This window comes from Cercospora beticola, chromosome 1, assembly GCF_033473495.1.
Source record: "Cercospora beticola chromosome 1, complete sequence".
NCBI classification, from domain to species: Eukaryota; Fungi; Ascomycota; class Dothideomycetes; order Mycosphaerellales; family Mycosphaerellaceae; genus Cercospora; species Cercospora beticola.
Genome location: NC_088935.1, coordinates 2993771 through 3016228, shown reverse-complemented (window position 1 = coordinate 3016228; position 22458 = coordinate 2993771). Strand labels below are relative to the sequence as shown.

The 22458-nt window shown below is 53.4% G+C and overlaps 12 protein-coding genes across 12 annotated transcripts; 6 read left to right on the top strand and 6 right to left on the bottom strand.

Annotated features, from left to right (window-relative positions):
* Positions 1-138: 138 nt before the first annotated feature.
* On the top strand, positions 139-540 carry RHO25_001203 (uncharacterized protein; the record flags this gene model as incomplete). The annotated part of the gene is made up of 1 exon (XM_065602087.1): positions 139-540. One exon carries the CDS (start codon positions 139-141, stop codon positions 538-540), a length of 402 nt encoding a protein of 133 aa, XP_065458159.1.
* Positions 541-1375: 835 nt separating this feature from the next.
* On the bottom strand, positions 1376-3355 carry RHO25_001202 (uncharacterized protein; the record flags this gene model as incomplete). Its single annotated transcript, XM_023593812.1, has 5 exons — positions 1376-1583; positions 1641-1744; positions 1810-2412; positions 2473-2650; positions 2700-3355. 5 exons carry the CDS (start codon positions 3353-3355, stop codon positions 1376-1378), a joined length of 1749 nt encoding a protein of 582 aa, XP_023460236.1.
* A 255-nt stretch (positions 3356-3610) lies between these two features.
* RHO25_001201 (uncharacterized protein) lies at positions 3611-4501 on the bottom strand (the record flags this gene model as incomplete). The annotated part of the gene is made up of 3 exons (XM_023593811.1): positions 3611-4009; positions 4068-4399; positions 4456-4501. The coding sequence occupies 3 exons, from the start codon at positions 4499-4501 to the stop codon at positions 3611-3613; spliced, it is 777 nt and encodes a 258-aa protein (XP_023460233.1).
* A 222-nt stretch (positions 4502-4723) lies between these two features.
* Positions 4724-5641, top strand: RHO25_001200 (uncharacterized protein; the record flags this gene model as incomplete). The annotated part of the gene is made up of 3 exons (XM_023593810.1): positions 4724-4772; positions 4834-5147; positions 5210-5641. The coding sequence occupies 3 exons, from the start codon at positions 4724-4726 to the stop codon at positions 5639-5641; spliced, it is 795 nt and encodes a 264-aa protein (XP_023460234.1).
* Positions 5642-5840: 199 nt separating this feature from the next.
* RHO25_001199 (uncharacterized protein) lies at positions 5841-6308 on the bottom strand (the record flags this gene model as incomplete). The annotated part of the gene is made up of 2 exons (XM_065602086.1): positions 5841-6247; positions 6302-6308. The coding sequence occupies 2 exons, from the start codon at positions 6306-6308 to the stop codon at positions 5841-5843; spliced, it is 414 nt and encodes a 137-aa protein (XP_065458158.1).
* A 785-nt stretch (positions 6309-7093) lies between these two features.
* Positions 7094-9561, bottom strand: RHO25_001198 (uncharacterized protein; the record flags this gene model as incomplete). Its single annotated transcript, XM_023593809.2, has 4 exons — positions 7094-7157; positions 7210-7383; positions 7437-9305; positions 9362-9561. 4 exons carry the CDS (start codon positions 9559-9561, stop codon positions 7094-7096), a joined length of 2307 nt encoding a protein of 768 aa, XP_023460239.1.
* A 627-nt stretch (positions 9562-10188) lies between these two features.
* On the top strand, positions 10189-11976 carry RHO25_001197 (uncharacterized protein; the record flags this gene model as incomplete). Its single annotated transcript, XM_023593808.2, has 1 exon — positions 10189-11976. One exon carries the CDS (start codon positions 10189-10191, stop codon positions 11974-11976), a length of 1788 nt encoding a protein of 595 aa, XP_023460240.1.
* Positions 11977-12648: 672 nt separating this feature from the next.
* RHO25_001196 (uncharacterized protein) lies at positions 12649-13713 on the top strand (the record flags this gene model as incomplete). The annotated part of the gene is made up of 4 exons (XM_023593806.2): positions 12649-12747; positions 12804-13194; positions 13252-13379; positions 13447-13713. 4 exons carry the CDS (start codon positions 12649-12651, stop codon positions 13711-13713), a joined length of 885 nt encoding a protein of 294 aa, XP_023460238.1.
* Positions 13714-13796: 83 nt separating this feature from the next.
* RHO25_001195 (uncharacterized protein) lies at positions 13797-15373 on the bottom strand (the record flags this gene model as incomplete). The annotated part of the gene is made up of 3 exons (XM_023593805.2): positions 13797-14323; positions 14392-14884; positions 14936-15373. 3 exons carry the CDS (start codon positions 15371-15373, stop codon positions 13797-13799), a joined length of 1458 nt encoding a protein of 485 aa, XP_023459016.1.
* Positions 15374-15835: 462 nt separating this feature from the next.
* RHO25_001194 (uncharacterized protein) lies at positions 15836-17873 on the top strand (the record flags this gene model as incomplete). Its single annotated transcript, XM_023593804.2, has 5 exons — positions 15836-16144; positions 16199-16813; positions 16870-16933; positions 16982-17015; positions 17075-17873. 5 exons carry the CDS (start codon positions 15836-15838, stop codon positions 17871-17873), a joined length of 1821 nt encoding a protein of 606 aa, XP_023459015.1.
* A 285-nt stretch (positions 17874-18158) lies between these two features.
* RHO25_001193 (uncharacterized protein) lies at positions 18159-19559 on the top strand (the record flags this gene model as incomplete). The annotated part of the gene is made up of 2 exons (XM_023593803.2): positions 18159-18423; positions 18478-19559. 2 exons carry the CDS (start codon positions 18159-18161, stop codon positions 19557-19559), a joined length of 1347 nt encoding a protein of 448 aa, XP_023459025.1.
* Positions 19560-20087: 528 nt separating this feature from the next.
* On the bottom strand, positions 20088-22139 carry RHO25_001192 (uncharacterized protein; the record flags this gene model as incomplete). Its single annotated transcript, XM_023593801.2, has 1 exon — positions 20088-22139. One exon carries the CDS (start codon positions 22137-22139, stop codon positions 20088-20090), a length of 2052 nt encoding a protein of 683 aa, XP_023459023.1.
* Positions 22140-22458: the final 319 nt, after the last annotated feature.

Sequence of the window (22458 nt, the reverse complement as noted above, 5' to 3'; positions counted from 1 at the left end):
CGATTGATTGAAGAAGTTCGTGAAGTGCGGATTAGACTCGTGCAAAGTTCGGGCGTCGACCTCCGACATTGCATGTTCTGCGAGAGCAGAGCAGTTCTTTCACCGCGAGCAGCATCATCGCCAACTCGAACTCGCGCGATGCATTACCTCCATCCGCGGTCGCGCACCACGGGCACGCTCTTTACTGCAACATTGGCCGTCTCCTTCTTCGTCGTTGCCGTTCCGCACCTGCTCCCCTGCCCGGTCGACCACCGACAGTTCGCCGACAGCTACGAGACGCCTGATGGCAGGATCATGCGGCGCCGTCGCAAGCGCATTACAGATGAGGGAGACATGGGAACTGGAGCCCAGGTTGAGACCACAGATGCGGACCAGGACAAGCCGAAGCGGGAATGCCCTGTGCCCAAGCCAGGTGGGCTCGTGGGACAAATTATGGGCTTCAAACCTACGGAGCGTGCTGTGCCCACAGAGGTCATCGTGCAAGAACTAGACAAGAAGAGCCGGCGAACTGTACACAATGAAGAGAACCGCCTGCCCTGATGGACGAACATGGACTGCGTCAGAAAGGCATGCGGCCAATGTGCCTCACAACGAAATTTCCACGCGGCGCATATATTTACCACCCGTGAGCTGAATTCAGCATTCGGGCTTCTCGGCGGCGACATCTATCCAGCCTCGATGCCTGGCATGGGTCATCACACAGGCCATCAACAGCATATCGTCGAATAGGCTCGAGTCCCCAGGTCCGAGCAGCCATCGCCTGTTATTTTGTTCCACAGAAGCCCAGTAACATAGCAGTGCTCGGGATATGAGGCTGGTCCCCAGCATATCAGATGCTGGTGTCCATGACCTTATCGTGTTCTGAATATGAGAACGGCACGCGCGGCCAATGTGTTGCGCGCCGCTCTATTCAACAAACAGATTCGAACCTCTGCAGCTGGCGACGGAGCTTCGTTTAGACTACGGATACCACATGCAGAGAGCATCCGCAATTACGTAGGCTTGCAAGTCCAACACAACAACATTGCAGACTCTGCTTGCCCCACGCTGCGGTCGATTGTGAGACTCGCGAGAGGCCGTGGCAAACTCAAAGTCTTCGACCGGGCGCAAGCGTCTTTAAGCCTCACACAGTTCATTGCGGCGCTGTCTCAGTCTTTCGCCAGGCCATGGAGCAGAGATCTCTTTGCCTGTTCGGAGAGGGAGCTAATCCTACACGATTGCTTTCATCAAAGGGACTTGAGCCTTGGACCACCTCCTACCATTTAGGCACAGCCAGTGCCGGTAGCTAGCAGTCCCTCATCTGTTCAGATAATGGAACGACTTTGGGCATGGCTGTGGGCGAAGTTTCTGTGATTCAATCTACGGCACCACGAGATCAAAGCTTGGCAGTCTTCGGAGGAATTGGCAAGAGCCGCCGCTTCGTCTTGCCACTCGGTGTCTTAGGAATCTCATCGATGAAGTACACCCCACCCGTTAGCCACTTGTGCTTAGAGAATCTGGACCTGATCAAGTCGTGGATCTGCTCTTCCTGCAGCTCTGGATCTTTCCGTACGACGAAAGCCCGCGGACATTCTCCCATTTCTCTGTGAGACAACGTTAGCGGTAGTCCGGAACAAGTTCTGCTGATGGCAGCTGCTTACAATTTTGCACCGGTCACGGCCACGTCTGCCACTCCTTCGTGCAGCAAGATCGCCGCTTCCAGCTCGCTGGGAGATACCTGCAAGCCCTTGACTTTGATCAATTCCTTTGTAGGGGGCAAGGAAGTCAGTCTCACATACAATGGTTGTAAAACAGGGAAATAGCACATACCTTGAGCCTATCAATAATGTAAATTCTTCCATCCTCAAAATACCCGATGTCACCGGTCCGCAACCAACGACGGCCATTTTGCACAACGACCGTATCTGCTGTCGCTTCAGGGTTCTTGTAGTACCCTTTCATGACATTCTGACCCGACACCCATATCTCTCCGACGAGGGTCGCAGGCGGGACTTCACTATCCCAGCTTTGCCCTTCCACAGGTACAATCTTTCCTGCACAGTTCGGATTGAGATACCCCACCGACCTCCCATCGTTTTGATCATCGGGACAGAAGCCGCTGATAGAGTTCGTCGTTTCGGTAAGGCCCCAGCCGTTCTTCAGCTCAAGCCCAGGACGCAAAAAGTGCTTCTCGATAACACTTGCAATGTCGTGGCCCAGCGGTGCCGATCCAGTAAGGGCGTATTCGAGAGACTGCAAGTTGTACACTCCTCGTGGATGCTTGGCCATGGCAATTAAGACTGTCGGCACCGCGGTCAAGAATGTGATGCGGTAAATATCGACGAAGAGGAGCAGTCGTCGGACATCATATTTGGACATGATGTAGACCTTGGCAGACATTCGAGGTGCATTCACGCAATAATAGATTTGCCCCTGAAGCACAAATTAGCTGATGTCATCAAGGCACACGTTTGATGGGTGTTATCCTTATACATATGCATGATACATGGGTAGAGGAGCCAGCCAGCGCTCTCCAGACCGCGCCAGTCTCTCCTGACGAGCGTACGCGGACGGTTGGTTTCCTACCATGGTGCGGTAGTGAATCAGTTGGGCGGAGTTCGCCACCACGTTCGCATGCGTGATCTCTACTCCTTTTGGAGGTCCTGTGGTGCTACAACAGAAATAAGCACGGACAAATCCGGCACCGTGGGAAGGCTTACCCGCTGGAATAGTTCAATATAATTGTCTTTCTGGCAAGATAATCTGGATCTGCCGACGTTGGCCATTCGAATTCGTTTCCATGCTCTGATGCCCATAGGGAGGTCCAAGGCTCGGATCGTGTAGCATTCCTAATCATCGAAGCATCTCGAGGATCGCAGAACACGTATACTCTCTCTTGTGGTATTCCAACAGCGGTTGCAGCCTTCAATGCTGTTTCGATCCCGTCTAGGCTGGCCAGAAGTAGCTTAGAATCGGAATCACGCAGTTGGTTGGTAAGTTCTGTCAACGTCAGTATGTGCTTTTCAACAACGGGTCTGGCTTCAACATAGCCACCTTCGAGTGAAGCGCTTGGCGATGTGGCAGTGAAGACACATCCTGCTCCAATCACCCCCCAGAGCAGGATAGGGAAGAAGAGGTTGTTCCCCGAATACAAAAAGACCTTGTCATCGTCTTGCAGTCCCAAGTCTTGCAGTCCTTTGGCGACCCTTTTGGCATACGACTCTCCCTGGCTCAGACTATAGTGGCGTTCCGGATGATCCGCATCGAAGTACTGAGGTCTTTGACGAGTCGCTGCGTCGCCAGAACTAAACACGAATGTCAAGAGATCTACTCTGGGAATTTCACAAGTGTAACGAGACCCGTGTATGGTTTCCATCCTCGCACGTTGTTACTTGTCAAGCTTGATGACAACAAAACAACCAATCTCTCATACGGATCAGATTGAATGCACGAGCTGCTATGCTTAAGCGCGATCAAGACAGTTCTCGGACCGAAATTCTCAGGCCGGGCCGAAGTGCATTAAGTTAGGGGCGACGATGAGATGTAAGCCCATCAATCGATCAACCAATCAAGAATGGACTTGGATGTGCCTTGAAGATGACGTTCCTCGCATATTGCACTACCAGATGGCTTAGCCATGTATCATCGACCAGCCAGCGTCCACTGGAAGTACCACACCGGTAATGCCGGAGGCGCCCTCGCCAGCGAGGAACACAGCGGCATTTGCTACCTCAGCAGATTCAATCGTTCGACCAGGTATCTTCATGTGCCGCTGTAATTCAGACTCTGCTATTGCATTCTCGGTGCTTGCAATCACCGCCGGGGCTACGACATTGACTCGCACGTTGGAATTGACATGATCTCGAGCCATCGACTTGGACATACCGACACCGCCATATCCAGCTGCTGCGAGTAGAGCGTGACCTGGATGGGTGCCTAGGTTTCCGTAAGGCACTATATTGGTGATGGAACTTCTGGTTCCATGCTGAGAGAGCAGTGTCCGCAGCTGTGCTCTACAGCAGAGCCAAAGCTGTGGCGAATATCAGCGACAATAGTAACACATCGCCACAAACGACAAAATCTCATACCGCTCTTGAAGTTGCCGTCAACCCAGCCTTGAACATTGCCGCATCCATCTCCGCTGTAGGTATTGGAGCAGCAGCAAGACTCGTGGTGCTACAATTGACGCAGTAGTTTATCGAGCCAAAGGATTCGCGGGCCTCCTTCACCATATTTTCAGCCCCATTGGAGTCTTCCGAATCATATTCGACTAGCCTCAAATCCAACTTGGGGAGTCCCGAGTCTGTACCAGAGGAGAAATGGTCCCTGACTCCTTCGATGGCCAGCAAAGATGTATCTGCGAGCACGATGTTCGTGCATCCAGCACTCACAAAGGCTTGAACGACAGCTTGACCGAGCTCTAGTAAGATATCAGCTCTGTTCACGGCAAATCGATCGATGTACTGAGCAACCTACCACTGCCGGCTCCAGTAATAAGCGCGACTCCTTCGTAATGTTTCATGCTCCCTGTTTGTACAGCACTGTGGTTCATCTTCATCGGGCGCTCGCGATGCCCCTCACGTAAAGTGTGGTACTGTTCACATAGCTCTCGGTCCGACAAGGCTCGGACCGAATCATGCTGCACCGTGGTGATGGACGTGGACGATGATGAGCGTTCAGAGACACAATTCGGTGGTGGACGGTGGTGTTGCCTAATATCGATACTGATACCACTGTATCAATTATGGTTGGTCCACTCCGTGGAGTAGCGTTAATCACAGGCGCCGCCTCAGGTGAGAAGATCGATCATACAACTTGGAATGGCCTGCGATTAGCCAACTAAACATTCCACAGGTATCGGCCAAGGCACAGCGATAGCATTCGCTCGCGCGGGGTGCAAGAAGATACTCTTGGGCGATATCAACGAAGCTGGAGTACGCGAAGTGGCAGATCAGGTGCGCCTGGAATCATCGGACGTTGATGTTGATATATCGTACGTCGACGTATCTGACGAAACATCGGTGCAAACCTTTGTGGACCGTTGTGTTGCGAGATTTGGAAGACTGGACTACGGTTGCAATATTGCAGGCATTGTGCCCCCGCGCACTCCGACCATCGATGTCGACGTTGACGTTTTCGATCGTGTGATTGCGGTCAATCTATACGGGGTACGCCAGCAAACCTGGATTTGTATTTGACCTGATAGCTGATTTATTTTCGTGGAACGCAGACATTTCTGTGCCATCGGGCAGAAATTCGTCAAATGCTCAAACAAGACCCTCTCGAACAAGGCGGGCATGGAAGAGGAAGCATTGTTTCGGTGTCCTCAATGGCAGGTATCAATGCGTCTCCCGGAGTATCACCATATGCAAGCACCAAACATGCAATCATCGGGCTGGTTAAAACCGATGCTGCAGACTACGGTCAGCATGGCATTCGAGTCAATGCGGTCTGCCCGGGCTTCACAGATACTAAAGCATTGCGTGACATGTCGACAGCTGAACAGCGTACGGCTTTAGCTGGCTCGGTAGCACTGAAGCGCCTCGGGCAAGCCGTAGATGTCGGTAACGCAATCGCCTTCTTGTGCTCTGAGGATGCCAGCTATGTACACGGAACTGCATATGTCGTCGATGGCGGCGCTTCGATATATCGCCAAGGCTGAATTCAATAGAGAGGAGTAAAATCCATGCGGAAATACCATCTTGTATACGTTGCCCCTCAATGCTTTCGCTTCGGGCAATGCTGATATCTTCAACGGGATAATACTGGAGGAAGTAAGCGTTCATTTCATGGTACATAATTCGTTGCCAACATAGATGCCAATCGGTCCAGCCGAGTGCATGCCATTCAACCATCACAGATCATACCGGCCCGAAACCAGGTCGATCAAGGGTGAACTTCCGGTTAGGCATCCTGATGCCCCAAGCGATGACATCGTCGCCATCAAGGCGTACATTTGGCGATAATTGCTGTGCGTCACGCTTCTCCGGCCCAGTATAAACAATGCTGTTGGGGTCCCATTCGAAAATCGGCTTCGCATCGGCTGACCTCTGACCAAGCTTGCCGTTGAACGGCCTGTACAACTCCGGGTGAGTGCATGAAATTGCCATGCAGGTTATGCCACCGCCTATACGCGGGAATCGTTGAGCTTCAGCAATCGCTGCTCTTTTCCATCCTCCTGTGTAAGCAATGCTGTTTGGATCCCATTCGAATATCGGGGCAGCAGATGCGGCACCAAATATTGTGGTGATCGCACAGATGATTGAGTCTGACAAGCGAATGTGAGCATATCGTTAGTGACTGAAACCAAGGAAGAGCTCACATTTCATGTCTAGGCGCAGAAAAGAAGCTTATGAAGTGGTGTGTTCCAGGTTGTCTGCAGGCGAATTGGCTTGATTTGAGTGGCTTGAATGTTGCAGTCGTATTCCTTATATGTATCCCATCGCGTTCCCATTGTCAATGGTACTTGAAGCTCTCGTAATAGTAACATTTGCTGTCTCTCCGGCCATTCTTCATTGCACGGCACATTGGGCGGACTCCGCGGGCGCGGATGCGGGTGCGGGTGTGGGTTACGGTCTCTGCCAAGATATGCCTTAACGACACCGCCTCTTCTAGACTCGACTGTGATGAAGGGGAAGGGGAGAGATTGGGCTGCTGAATATCTGCTAGTCGTTACTTTGGGTTACTGTCGTTCTACGGCTTTGCATGGCCAAGGCCGGTACTTTGCTATGCTACAACATGGACTCCCGCTCTCTTGTCGAATCAGCCGTGCCGTGGCGCTAGGTCCGGTTTTGTGCAGCGAGAGTGAGTTGCCTTGCTGACGGACAAAGGAACAGTGCAGAGACTGAGTGACTCTGTTCGTACCGACCATACATTTCCGGTCTGTTTGGCGAGACTCGAACTGTCCAGATCGAGATGCACCACGAGTCGGAACAGAAAGGCGAGTCAGGTGGTGTTGCTGGTCGCATGAGGTATGTGAAGCTGAGCAAGTCTTGTTTCACGGTGAAGGACACCAATGCCGTATTGGAAACCAACCCGGCGTGTATTAGTGAGGCCCAATTCCCCAATGCTCCGCGACTGATTTCCCCCGGTAACGATTCCGTTCCACCTCACCTTAGCGTTTCGAATGGGTCGTTATTTGCATGGCTGGGGGTAGCTTTTGATTCGGAGGGAAACACCTGCTCGCACTCAGTCTTATATATCGAAGTGGAGAGCATACGACGACGATACCGGTCTGGAAATGTAGGATTGTTACCCCACCACGTTGGAAACTTGACATTCGGAATGCTTATCGCGAAGGCCATGACTGTGGACATAACCTGTGTGCCGCAATCCAAGCCGACTGCCAATAAATAATGGTATTTCCGCCAGAAGGCAGGATGATAGCGATAAATGTATCCCATGCTGGATCACACTCGTCAGCGAACGCGGGATGCGTCAGGAATTTACAGACTCACAATACTACCGCAGCAATAAAGGACGTCAGAATACTGGTCGTTGGGTAGATAGGAAACAGACTTATCCCGTAGAAAATCAAAGGCGGGTTGCAGAGCTTTTCCATGTCCCATTTTGGAAACCGCCGCTGGAATAACCAGACGATCAGGACGGCCGCGGGACCTGTAAGGAATGCGTAGTAGACCCAAGAGTACATGGACCCCTCCGAGAAAAACTGCTCAGGGCCTAGGACACCCCAGATCACGGATGAGGAGTAGAAGTTGCGAGTTCGTGAGGCGTCCCAATTCACGGATGGCGTTTTCCCTGTGAGCGTGGGGATCCCAACAGATTGCAGAATGACTCTCATCACAGCGTAATTGATGAACGGGCCTAGGAGAGTTCCCCAGAACTGGCCAATGAACATTTCAGTTTCAGGAATGCGCATGTAAAAGCCGAATTTGAAGTCGATCACGAGGTTCAGGCTCTGAACCAGGCTTTGAGTGCCGTAAGTCATGGCCGCCAGTACCGCGATGGGATTTCCTTTGAAGAGTGAGCCGGCAATGATTTCCGAGAGGAAATTCATGCCAATGATTTGCCCCGAAATGGCAAATATGACGCCGCACGGGAACATAAACGCGAACGCTAACATCGACATGATGATGAAGCCCCACCAGGGAAGGTTAAAGCCACCGGCCTCGACTGTCGCGATGGAAAATGAAGCACAGAGACCAAGAAGTGTCAAGTACCACCAATGCGGTACGCGAGGACTGCCGGCCATGAGCTTCAGATAAGGATCATCATAATCGCCGTCAGACTTGACTTTCTTGCGAAACCCCTTGCGAACGATCGCCCATGTGTCTTTCCCATACCATAGTAGCACGAAAGTGCAGGCGCTCATGCTGGCAGCGATGCCCGAGAAAATGCAGAAAACATACGATACGCTCCAGTAGGGAGGTGAGTATTCGTCCATTGCCGTCTGGTTGAGCATGTACTGTGGTGTGAGAACCCTCGAGATGTTATAATCTTTACCGTCGCGGTCGAACGTCGAGGCAGACATGGCCGCATAGTTCTGGGCATCCAGAGAGTTGCTGTAATAGAGAATCGGATAGATGACCCAAACAGCGACAAAAATGCCGGTGAACTGATTCATTGACGCCCAAAAGGGTGTATACATGGACTGCATCGTCCCGTTGATGTAGTTCCAGTCCAGCGAGAAGTTAAGGATACCAAAGCCGTACTTTCCGGAGCCGAGGACATACGCAATGGGATTGCCATGTCCAAGCCAACACAATAGTGGCAGAGATATCAGCAGCGGAAACAGATATTGGGGAAACCATTGCCAGATGAAGGCTGCAGTGGCGCAGTAGGTGAAACAGGCCAAGGACCTCCTCGTGACAGAAGGGTCGCGGTGCATTGCATTGAACAGGGCAATATTAGGCAGCACACTAGGATAGAACATCTTCGGAGGACGGACGAGAATGTCGCGAAAGAGCCCAGCAAACCCATAACCGAGCAGTTGCGATGTGACGAGGAAGAGGATGCCCCATACTGCAGAAATTTTCTGGCCATAGTACATTTCCATGGCGGTCAGCGGACCCAGACCATAGGCAGTGTGACTTGAGCCCCAGTAAGCGACCACGACCAAGGCGTGTTCCTTTGCATTCCACGGGCCAGGATTCATGCTCCATTTGAATCTGCCTCTGAACCAAGAAATCTCTCGTTTCGGCAGGTATCTCGCCATAGCATCACCCATAGCCCAGGCGAGAAGCTGGATGACATAACTCGAAATGCTCTGCTGGTACGGCTTGAAGTAGTAAAGGGTGGAGAGAGCGCAGCCAACGGTCACCCAGAAGGTGCTGAGGAACCAGAAGCGGAAGGTCAAAATGGGCTCTCTACGATGAGAGTCAGAATTCGGCTGCGCGGGCGTAGGATGCGAGACAATACTTGCGTTGGGTCATTGTGAAGGTGGACTGTCCTGGCGACCATAGTCACGGGATAGTCTTTGAGACGCGGGTCGATGACTTCCTCGTCGCTGGGAATATGAATGGCCTCTCCCACATCGTTAGGCTCATCGAAACAGGCTTGGAGGTGCATTTGCGAAACGTCTTCGCATGGCACCTTCTCGGCATACTTCTCGACAGACTCCATGTCGTCGCCGTGCTTTCGAGGAGAGATCAGATGACCCAGAAGTTGTGGCGTCAGTCGAGGTCAAACAGAATTTTGGCCCACGGCCGAGTTGCACGCAATGAGGCGGGAGCGTGCAAGACATGGCCGTCGCGAAGAACCTCCCCTGCATTGATCGGGCTCTTCGTGAAGCTTCGATCGCGGTGGTCGTTAAGCTCGTATCACATGCTTTGTGATGACCAGGAAGCAACGCCCTTGTCAGCCAGTGAATGGAGGGACATTGCTCCTCTGCAGAGCCAGCAATGGTGATATGCCAGGGCATGCATTGGAGCGAAGACACGCCGGTTCGCCGGATGCAGAAGCGTGTTCTGGTGCCGCTCCGCCAGCGACAGCAGTATTTAGTCATCGGGGCGGTGGACAGATAGCGATGCGTCGTGAAGGCGGGACCATATTCACGCCGTGCTCGAGCATGTGTCGGCCGCGGAGGCACTCGGCGGATGTGATGCTGGACCGGACTTATCTCGGCAGATCTGATTAGCATTCGCCAATCAACTTTAGCTTTAGCCTAATCCAAGCTCATAACTTTTTGCTGCCAAGCAGACAGACATCGCAGGTGTTGCCCTGTCCGATCACATTTGACATCGTCGCGCAATGGCGAAAAAGAGAATACACACCTTCGAGGATGTGGCCGGCTCGGACGATGAGTTCCACCTGAACCAGGACGAGATCCGCCTCGGCGAGGAGCCGGCAGCGAAACGAAGGCGAAAACTTGCTGAAGATGAAGAATTCCTGCAGCCGTCCGATGAGGAAGTCCTGGGCCACTCCGAAGCGGAGGAGGAGGGGAGCTCCGATGGCGAGAGCGCCGATCATCGCGGTCTCGACGAGGAAGACGACGACGAGGGAGTAGCGGGCTGGGGCACTTCGAAGGACGCACTGTACGGACACGATGCGATCGAGACTGAAGAGCAGGCCCTCGAGGAAGAGAAGGAAGCCATTCGGCTGCAGAAGAGACAATTACAGCAGATGCGCGCGGCGGATTACGGTCTCGATGAAGACGAGTGGCAGACAACCGACCAGGGCGGCGCCGCTGCAGAAGGCGAGCGTGAGCAGAATGTGGTGTCCGAGTTTGTGCCACGCCTCCAGATTGCGCCAGACATGGGTGCGGCCGAGCGTCTGAAGCTGCTCAAGTCCCGTTATCCCGAGTTCGAACCCTTGAGCAAGCAGCTTCTGCGGCTACGAGAGGAGCACGCTCGCTTGTCCAAGGCGGCGGGAGCCTCGTCGCTCGCCCAAATCAAATGGAAAGCCGCTTCTGCCTACCTGGGTGCACTGGTGATGTATTTCTCCTTACTCACCTCTCCTGCTGCGCAGACCAGCGAAGAGTACGTGGTGGCTCTCCCGGCAACACAACTTCGAGACCACCCAGTCATGATCAGCTTGGTCAAGTGCCGCGAGCTGTGGGAACGGACGTCGACGCTTCCGGATCATGTCGAACAAGACAGCACAACATCTGAGCAAAGGCACCCTCTTGAGGCGGAGGACGAGACTAGCCAAGGCGAGGCCGTTGCCGATGTCGAGCCTCCCACGTCTGACAAACGTTCATCGAGAGCTGATCGTCATGCTGCTGCTCTCCAAGCGGCCAGAGAACAGAGGAGAGCAGAGAAGCTCCAACGCGCGGAAGCCGACCTTGCAAATCTGGACTCATTGATACATGCAAAGAATAGACCAGGCACCAAGACTGCTCAACGTCGACATACCAATGGAGACGACCAGGATCTTGGCGAAGAGGCGCCACTTACTGCCCGTGAAGCTGCCGACAAGGCACAAAAGAAGAAGAGTCTTCGTTTCTACACTTCTCAAATAGCTCAGAAAGCTAACAAGCGCGGCAACGCTGGTCGAACTGCTGGTGGCGACGACGATATTCCACATCGTGAACGTTTGAGGGATAGACAGGCACGCTTGAATGCCGAGGCTGAGAAACGCGGCAAGCGTGCGGGTGATGGAGTTGACGCAGATCTTGGTGGAGATAGCGACGAAGATGATCACCAACAAGCCCGCGACATTCGAGCAGCTGCAGAGGACGACGAATACTATGATCTCGTTGCATCCAAGACTGCCAAGAAGAAGAGCGACAAGGCCGTATTGGCAGAAGCGCAAGGACAAGCAGCATTGCAAGGCGGAGCGGTGGTCCAGCAGGAAGTCATTGGTCCAGATGGCAAACGCAAGATCAGCTATGCCATCGAGAAGAACAAGGGTCTCACTCCCCACCGCAAAAAGGATGTTCGCAATCCGCGTGTGAAGAAGAGGAAGAAGTACGATGAGAAGAAGAAGAAGCTGGCATCGATCAAGCCTGTCTATAAGGGAGGCGAAGGCCGTGGAGGATATGGTGGAGAGCTGACTGGTATCAAGGGCTCATTGGTTAAGAGCACAAAGTTGTCGTAGGCGCTTCATGTTGAAGTTCGCTCCCGTCTGACCAGTGTCTACCATTATCATCTTGGCATTAAAGCAAGCCGCCACCTTCCGGGCCATTCTTCCATAAGATCATGCCCCAATCTGTGCAATGGCTTCATATGAATTGCTGAAACCCGAGACTTGCTGACGTGAACGCAGAAAGCACTTTGCAAAGCGTACAAGGAACTGATGCGAAGTGAGGAAAATGAGGATAAAGTCTCCGCATCAGCGCATAGCACCCTTCACAAGCGAAGCGCCGTGGCCCTGTATATATTTCGATAGCCTGTGCTGACATGTCATGTTCATTCCATCGGACAAGGGCGGCAACACGCTGTCACGTTGCCAAGTCATGTCGATCAGGGTGTGACATCCGTACTACGTAAGCATTGCCATCTGATACCCACCCAACCACGACCACGGCCAGAGGAACAGTATCGAGTAACACAGGACTCATTCTCCTCCTTGCGGTGTGACGAAATCCGTGCGCACAGCCCTTCCATTCACTAGCCGCTCGAGGTTGCAACTATCCGTGTTCAAGGTAGCCTCACGATGCCAACGCACGTTGCAGAAAAGCTTCAAATTGGCGTTCGGCGGTGTCGATCGTGGTTCTTTTCCAGTTGAATGCAATTTTGACCTTCTGAATCCTTCTTAACGTCAAACAGCATGATCACAGTAGTATTGCTCCTCGCCATTGTCGCCGGGCTCACCTTGCATGCAAGTTGGTCCGTCTTAACGTACATACGCAAAGACTATCAAGACTTCGTGAGTGGTATACCAGAGTTCAACAATCACGATATCGCGCTAATGGTTATCTTTAGCTCTCGCTTGGGCCAGGAGGCACTCCGTTGACCTTTACCGGTTACCTGAAGGTCAAATGCTTGAGCATCGTCGCCTTGCAAGACCCGTTTGAGGCACCACCCGTTCCAACGCGATTAGCAAACTCCCCAGGCCATCTCGAAAACCTGCCAAAGCGTGCTTACCCCCGCCCGTTGACGAGAGGTATAGCCCCACAACGGCAGACGACGCAATGCTCGAGTCCGGAAATATACTCCAAACTGGGAGCTGCAATTGCGAACATGGCCAGTTGTTCAGGAAGCCGGTTCGAGCTAGGCACATCTTGTTTTGAGAAATACAGCACTGGCATTTTCTCTGCCTCCCCACCGCGCAATCAGACATGCAGAGGAGAAATCTGCCATGCCCATCCCTCTGGTGAGTAAGCTTCGGTGGTGTTTGTCTTGACTCGAATACGGGCTCACTCCGAGACAGATGGGTCGCTGCATCTGACCCTGCATCCCAAGGATGTCAAGCTTGTGCTGGAACGTGGCTGGGGCCAACGACATCCCCTCGCGCGGGGTGGTTTCTTCGAGCGCTTTGTCCCGGTGGGCTTTGTCATGGTGAGTTTGGCCATCAGTTTTGAAGCCAATGACTGGACGTTTTGCTGAACTATTTGGTTTCTTGCAGATATACGCTCCTCAGACCGAAGAGGACATCGTTCACATTCTGCAGATCGTGGCAGCAGCTGCAAAGTTCATTTGCGGTGAAGATCGTCCTCAGACGCGGGTGTCTGATTCGAGCCATGGGACTGATGAGACGCACGCTGCGCCAGCCGGGCGTCAACAAGAATTTGTGGGGCCAAGCCACGGCCCTCTGGATCCGCCGAGAACGAGTTGTCATGCCATTTCACTGCAATCACTCGGTGAAAGTGTTCCCATGATCGCAAAGGCTTAACAACTGTCACCTCCAGCTGTGCACCTCATTCACATCCCCCGAATGCAGCAAGTCTCGATAGCATCGCGACAATTAGGACAGCCTCAGAAAGTATAGCGGAAGCCGATGGTATTCTCCAGTATCTTCTTGCCAGCCTTTTGTCGCTTGTTGGCATACCAAAACCAGGACGAGAATGTCGCAACAAAGCCAATGAGGACGAAACCCGATCCGATCGAAATCCAGACCGCAGTGGGGTATCGTGGCGCTTCCTGTTGACGGACGATGAAGGATCCAGCTATGCCTCCAGCGCCATTCATTGCGATTACCGATGCGGCAGTGAACACTCTCTTCCACTGTCCCGTCAAATTCGTTTGTGCATAGGTGTTCACAGCGGCCCAATTCGACACATATGCACCGGTGGCCAGGAATGTGCCAATATATCTTGCCGCCAAAGAGTCCGCGAAGCCAGTCATGCAGAAGCCAACGATCAGACACAGGCTGTTGAATATTATGACGGGACCTCGAAGGCTATACTTGTCACCGACAACCGAAGAAATGATCACGGGTACGACGGACCAGTAATAAGGCGGTGCGGAGAGTAGTATTGATTCATTCTCGTCGTAGCCCATGCCTAATTACCACGAACCATCAGTGAATCTTCATCGATTGAGATTGACACGCATTGCTTCAGTTACTTACCACTCAGAATGATGGGCAGAAAGTAGCTCAGACTGGTCGACACGATGTTGACAGCGAAAAACATACATGCATAGCCATAGATCTTGATGTCTTTTGCATGTACGAGGACCTTTCCCCATGTGAAAGGATCAGCCTCAACGTCGTTGCGGTCAGAGCGAATTCGCGATACAGCAATCTCTTGTTCTTCTTCCGCGAGGAAGTACCAAGTCTTGTGTGCATGTTCGGGAAAATCGACCATCCAGAAATAGGAGACGATGCCGATAACCACAGTGATCAAGCCCTGCACGATGAACATGTACTGCCAGCCTGCCAGGCCGCCCTTACCATCAAGGTGGTTCAGTGCCCAATTCACAATGGATCCCGTTGCCAATATGGTCACCTGCCCGGTTTGTAGGAATGCGAATCTTGTCTGCGTTTCTGAACGTCGATACCAGGCGGAGATGAGACAAGTCAAGCCTGGATAAATGCCGGACATGCACATTCCGAGTAATACCTTTGACATGAATCAGCGAAAGTCGTTGCCTTCATCTCACAGACCACTTGCCCTCAACGCGATCATCTCTAGCCACGAGTGGATGAAGGCCGTCGACAAGGTGACGATGCCGAACGCACACGTTATTGCTGTGAAAAAAACCCGGGGCCCGAATTTTCGTACAGCGACGGTCGAAGGCAGCTGGAAGGCGATACTTGACACTGTGAAGATGAAGATGCTCACGCTGTATCGATTGCCGTAAAGACGTAGATCATTACGCATGGATGTTACGCTGGCTGAGCTAATGATACCGCTGTCGAGCAGATTCAGCGAGCACAGAATGGCTGCGATGGAGCATAGCCGAAAGTCGATCTTGCGGAGGAGACGTCGTTCCACTGTCGCATCGATGTGCGAGGACGTCTCTTCATGGCTGTTCAAGGTCTCGTATTCTTCTTCGTGGGGAAGCTTCGGCGTGCTGTTGGCGTCCAGTCGTCTTCGGGTTTCCGCCATGACTTGGTGATGAACATGCCGGGGCGTTACTGTTGCTGCGACATCCGGATGCGCGACTGCTTTATGTGGCGAGTCTCACAAAGACCCAAGGCAGGCGCGGTCCCGAAGGTGACATAGCACAGCATTTTTCAACAGCTCGATATCGTTGTCATCAGCAAGCATATCTGCAGGGCACTCCGCATCAATGCCGGATGATTAGCCGCGCCCCATAGCTCTCGACTTTATGCCGTTTATGTGGCGGGAAAAGCCAGCTAAATAGCCTCCTTTCTCGACCATGCAGTTTCACACTGCTGCGACGTCGTGGATTACATGGAGCTTGTCTAAGCGCCATGTAATAAGCAGCTTGTTGCGTGCGTTTAGTCCGACTTTGGGGCTTCGCGCGAGACCATACGCGTGCGACTATAAGAGTTACACAGTAAGACGGGCTCCGCATCAGCATCAGCACTGCAGTGTACAGCGGCGATGTCCACGATGCAGGGCAGCAGCACCAATCGCGTGCCTCCACCTCCAGTGCCCCTCGAGGCGACTTTCTTGATCGTGGGCGCTGGCCCGGCAGGAGCTTCCCTAGCTTGCTTCCTCGCCTCACACGGGTTGAGCGGTGTGCTCGTGGCAGCTGCGCCGGGCACTGCAAAGGAGCCTCGAGCACACATCACCAACGCCGCCGCCCTCGAGTGTCTGCGAGACATTGGCCTGGAAGAGGAAGCGCTCAAGAATGCCACGCCGTCCGAATGCATGCAGCACACGCGCTGGTGTCGCTCCATGGCCGGGGAAGTATGTCAAGTTCAGGAACCCTCGACCAACAAAGGCACCGATTGACAATTCTAGGAATTCGGCAGAATCTACTCCTGGGGTAACCAGCCGGATCGTAAAGGCGAATACGACGAAGCAAGCCCGTGCAGACACGTGGATATCCCACAGACAGTGCTAGAGCCCATACTCGTCAAGCATGCCTCGCACAGCAACATCAGCGTGAGGTTTGATACTTCCTTCGTGGAGTACGAGCGCGAGTCTGCCCGTAGTCCTATCACTTCTACCGTCAAGGACAACCTCACCGGCCAGACGTACCAGATCCGCACCAGATATCTGTTCGGATGCGATGGAGCGAGATCTCAGGTCATGAAACAGCTGGACATACCACTGATCAAAGCGCCAGGCCAAGGTCTTGCGCTCAACATTCTCGCTGAAGTGGACTTGACAGAGCAAGTGAAGACTCGCACTGGGAATTTGCATGTCATTTACACCCCCGAGATTGAGCATCCGCCATGGGGCTGGAGCTGTATCCTCAGAATGGTGAGGCCATGGCACGAATGGATGTTCATTGTCCTGCCCGAGCCCGGCTTCGAAAATTTCAAAGTTCGTCCTTCGAACGAAGAATATGAAAAACGTATGCGGGAATTCATTGGCGATGACAGCATCCCCGTCAAGATCCTGGATGCATCTGTGAGTCTCGCGATCAATGATCATGATTAGGCAGAGGCAGGACTAATTGATTCCAGAAATGGTACATCAACGAAATTGTGGCAGAGCACTACAGCGACGGCAACATCTTCTGCCTCGGTGGTAAGCATTACTGCATTGCATGCAGGAGCAATGGCTGACAATGTCCAGACGCGGTGCACAGACATCCTCCTTTCAATGGACTGTGGGTTATCAATGCTCCCATTATGCACTGTCACCTTTGTACTGACTGTTGTGCCGTAGTGGAAGCAATACCTGCGTTCAAGACGCGTTCAACTTGGCTTGGAAGATTGCGCTGGTCGAGAAGGGTGCTGCGGAGCCGAGTCTTCTCGATTCTTTTAGTCCTGAACGTCAACCCATAGGCGCAGGTATAATCAAACGCGCAAACCAAGGGCTGAGAGACCATCATGCCGTATGGGAAGCCCTGGGGGTATTGCCAAAGGATGTCGAGGAGCGAAAACGACAACACGAAGAGCTTAAAGCGCCCACGCCAGAGGGACGAGCGAGACGAAAACGACTCCGGGCAGCCATCGACCACACTGCGCATGAATTCGGAGGCATCGGTATCGAGATGAATCAGTTATACCAATCTGATGCCATCTACACCTTGGACGAGAAGGAGCCTCCCCGGCCTTTCCCGAAGGACGAGGTTCTCCAGTACGGGATCTCGACATACCCTGGTTCAAGGCTGCCCCATGCCTGGCTGAACAAGAGATGTCCTGTCAACCCCATCAGTACCATTGACCTTGCTGGACATGGCAGATTCTGTGTCCTTACCGGCGTTGGCGGCGAAGCGTGGAAGGCGGCAGCGTCTGCAGCTGGCTCACAGCTCGGACTCGAGATAAACGCGTACTCGATCGGCTGGTGTCAAGACTATGAAGATGTCTATGGAGACTGGGAGAAGAAGCGCGAAATCGAAGAGGACGGATGTCTGTTGCTGCGGCCAGACCGCGTGGTTGCGTGGAGGAGCATGGAAGCACAAGACGATGCCGCTGCCGCGTTGATCAAGGTTCTCAAAGCCATACTGGGCAAGGCATCATAGGCACACGATGTGCATTGCTGTATATAACAATCTTCGAGCCCCAACATTTCAATAGAAATAAATGAATGTTGCACAAGCCACGCCTTTGATTCCGTTGTTGTCGTCGTCGTCCCACCTGCCATTTTCATACTAGCTCTTAAGGGCCAATGTTGACCGCAGCCCGCTCCGGCGTGGCTCGGCAGAAAGCGGCGCGCAAGTTCGGCGGTCACTTTCGCCTGATGCGATACGCGGGCCACGAATTCGCAAGAGACTGGACTCATCAGTCATGGTCAAGGAAGAGCTCCAATGCTGTCGAGGGTGCCACCGTCCCGATGGATAAGTAGACCTTTCCTACACTCTTTGTCTGCTCGTCCCTCCATTCCGCCGTCAATAGCAGGAATCAGCTCTCCCATCGTATCTGCTGGGAATTCTGTTGCTACCATCATCTCAGTGCGCAGGCTCACAATGGCCGCTACTGACAACAAGCCAAAAGGCCATGCCAATGGCGTCAATGGCTTCCACAGCAACAACTGGGACACTACCACTCCCATCTCGGCATTCGATTTCAGAAGTGAGAAATGCTAACTCGGTACCTAAACCGCCGTTCTGGGCTAACACGAGCAAGGCGATACCATTACTACGCCGAATAGTCGCATGCTCGAGGCCATTGCAGCCACGACTCTCGCCGACGATGTGTTCCAAGAAGACCCTACCACGAACGAGCTCGAACAGCTCATCACCAGGTTAACGGGCAAAGAAGCCGCGTTGTTTGTCCTCTCAGGCACGATGGGCAACCAAGTGGCCATTCGCACACATCTGACTGGCCCACCACATGGCGTCGTGGCAGATCATCGAGCACATATTATCGAATGGGAAGCTGGCGGCGTTGCTTCCCTCTCCGGGGCCATGTGCAAAGGAGTAATACCGAGCAATGGGAAATACCTGACGCTGGAAGACGTACAGAAGGCGGTGGACTTGAGAGATGACATACATGGCTGTCCAACCAAGTTGATCAGTTTGGAGAACACACTGGGAGGTGTTATCTACCCACTGGACGAAATTCGTCGCATCAGTGCCTGGGCTCGTGAGCACAAGATCATTATGCATCTGGACGGCGCAAGGCTTTGGGAAGCAGTCGCTGCTGGGTCAGGCAGTCTCGTGGACTACTGTGCATGCTTCGACAGCGTGAGTTTGTGTTTCTCCAAAGGTCTCGGAGCGCCCGTGGGCAGCATGATCGTAGGCACCAAGGCCTTCCGGGAACGATCTCGTTGGATCCGAAAGATGATCGGTGGAGGCATCCGACAGGCCGGTGTACTTACTGCTGCCGCACGCGTCGCAGTAGAAGACACATTCCTCGGCGGCAAGCTGCAAGTCTGTCACGAACGGGCACGACAGATTGCAGCATTATGGAAGAGCTACGGGGGCAAGACGAGCCATCCCGTGGAGACGAACATGGTCTGGCTCGATGTCGAAGCGGCAGGCCTACCAATCGACAAATTCATCGAGCTGGGCCAGAAAGCTGGTCTACGCTTACTCGGAGGACGTCTCGTCGTTCACCACCAAATCGGCGAAGCCGCAATCGAACGACTCGACAACCTCTTCCAAGCGGTATTCAAAGGAAAAGAGTTACACGGCGTGGTGGAATTTTCAGCATCAAGTCTGAAATCAGCGGTGAGATTCGAAGCATTCTATCAGCCTGGTCGATGAGTTTGAAAATAACTTATTTGTCGCCTGATGCTGCACGCCCGGCGATTTCACTAATACTGATTGTTATTTCTAGATTGATCCCGAAAGGGAAGGTCAAGGTCATTCCTATGGGTGATCGTTTTCCTCTACTTGTCAGGCGTGATCCTCTCAAGTCGTCCCAGCCGACATCGAAACTGTGCGAGATGGCGATCCGAGAGCCCCTCCAGTCGAGGGAACCCGATCGCATGCGTATCTTCCCCGTTGAAGAGCAGAGACACAGGATGCTGCTGCTGATACAGAACCTGGAGACTCACGGCATTTATTCAAGCGCATTGGCGCATCAGCGGTAACTACAAATTATTGTTGAGAACCACTGACCGAGTTACAGCTGCAGCGTGGGCACGAATAGGTACAACAATGAGCTTCGAAGGACGCGAGGCGCGGGAGGAGACTGAGGCTGGTCGGGAATATCTCAGAGAGCCTTGTGCATTCATGTTCACTGCTACGCAAATTGGGGTATCTCAGCATTATTTGACATTTGCTATGGCTTCACATTTCCATCTTGCTCTTTGTTTGCCTCGCCACAAACTTCTTTACTCCCAGCCATGCATCGCTCTTGGTATCCACACCACCGAGTTCGCTTCCGACCTCAAATACAGTCGTCACGCCATCCAACCCACCAACAGCTGCATGTCGCCCTTGGTTCTTCTCCCATGCAAGCTTGTTCAAGCTCTTCAATGCGTAGATATCCTTCTCCTGGTGGCTCGGTTTCGCACCAGCTACCGGAACTTCAGAACTGGCATTAATGTCGTAAATGTCAAATCGCCCACGTCCGTCAACACAACCAAATATTCCAGGTTTCGTAGGTGACCACTTAGCATCGTAAACACTGTCCTCGCGCTGAATCTCTAACAATGGTTTCACAATCTCTGTGTTGCCGGAGATGGTGCTGGACGTGGTTGATGGCGGTCGGGCGCGCCAAATTTTCACGCTCCAATCGAGACCACAACTAACAAACAAATCTCCAAGGTCAATCTTGCCCCGCGCAGGATGAAAATCAATGCCAGTGACTGGCGCTTCGTGTCCACGATAGCTCGTGCGAGCGTCGACGCCAGATTTGGCACCCGCGCGGTCGTATCTGTGAACTGGAAAAATAGACCCTTGCTCTGTTCCTGCAAGGAAATACGTCGGATCGGATGCTGGAAATGATATGCAGGTCGGAGCAATGTCGTCGGTCTTATATGCCGAAGGATTTGGAGCGTGTAGTTCAAGATACTCCTGAGGCTGCGTCAGGATATCTGTGGACCATGCACACACCACCCCGTCGGTGCTGACAGAAACCACTGAGCTGGCATTTTGTGTGCCGACCGTGGCTAGGCTGTATATGGGGTGTGCATGCCCAGTTCTGCCTCCTGTGAGTGGTGTCTTCTGAACCGGTTCGCCTGTTCGTTGATTGCGGGCACGGGTATCCCAGAGGCACAGCTGTCCACTGTACGTACCACCCAGGATCAGTGAGGGATGAAAGGGGTGGAATTGGCACGAAAGTAGATCAGATGTGGCATGCAAGCTGTACTCTGGCCGGCCTTTGAGATGCAAGTTCCAGACATTCAGGAGGCCAGGTGGGGTATGTGGTGAGGACTGCGATTTTGTGTACGCAGTGCACAGCAGTTCCGGGAATTTTGGGCTGAAGTCAATATCGCTGATCATGCGTTTTCTCCCCATCTCGGGTTGCAGATCGAAAGATGCCACCTCCTTCACTCTTCTACCCCTTCGTCCCACGTACTCATCCTCGTCGTCGTCTGCCGCGCGAGCATGAGCAGCGTAGTCAGCCAACACGTCGTACTCCTCATCCAGTGCTCGCTCAATGACTTTGCTGCTGCGTTCCACAAAGTCCAGAAAATCATTGCTGCTTGTCACTGCGCTGAGCTCCTCTGGAGCCAGTGATCGCGCTGGGAAACGTTCCTTATCAGGAGCCACGTGCTCGTGCGCTTGCAGTGACCTGAGCTCCTCTTCAATCTCCTGACGCAAGCGTTGGCGAATTTCCTCCTCCTGCAGCTCCCGGGCGCGCGGGCTTAAGTTCCTGCGCCGGCGTGATGGGCTGGTGGATCTCGTATCTGGGTCGCTACCTTCGGCAGGGCTCTCGCCGCCGCTCTGTTGCCAAGCGTCTGCTGTCTGCACGCCTTTACTATATGTGATATATTCTGGTTTCGACTCGACGGGAATCTCGAACACGGTGGTCAGGGCGGCGAACGATAGTGTCTGAGGCTCGTTTGAGCCATCAGAAGACCGGGGCGGCGGCGTATGGCCATCCTCAGAGTGATGTGAGGTGGTGTTGGAACGGAGCTTGGAAGTAGGGGTGGCCGGCGTGGTAGAGGAGGGTCGATCGACGAGCGACGAGATCAGCGACTCAATATCTTCGCGCTTGGTCGCCGACGAGCGTTGCGGCGATGGAGCAACGAAGGCGTCTGAGGCGTCCAGACTCTGGCGGTTGGTCGACAGATCTCGCTGTCGCAGCTCACGTTGACGCTTCAGCTCCGCGAGTTTGGCCTTCTTGGCCAAGATCTCCTCCTTGCGCTGCTGCATCGAGGACGAGGAGGACATGGTGGCGATTGAGACGACAGCTCAGCGAGCATGGCCGTCGAAGCCAAGGAGCAGTGGCAGCGAGAGTTGCGTTAACTGCGGTGTAGAGCAGCGGTCGGGCGACGCAGGTCGTGTCTCGTGTTGACGTGCCGTTTGCCAATCGCGGGAGCTCGGAGCGTGGATTCCTTCTTTCCCGTTCAATGCTGGCTGCACCTGCCATCTACCACCACGACGACCACGACCACCGCCTCCTTCTCGTCGCCGCCGCCCACATCCACCCGCGTGCGCACCGCTCCACCTTCGAAGTAGCTGCCGTCCGACTGCTCTTCGCGCCCGCAAC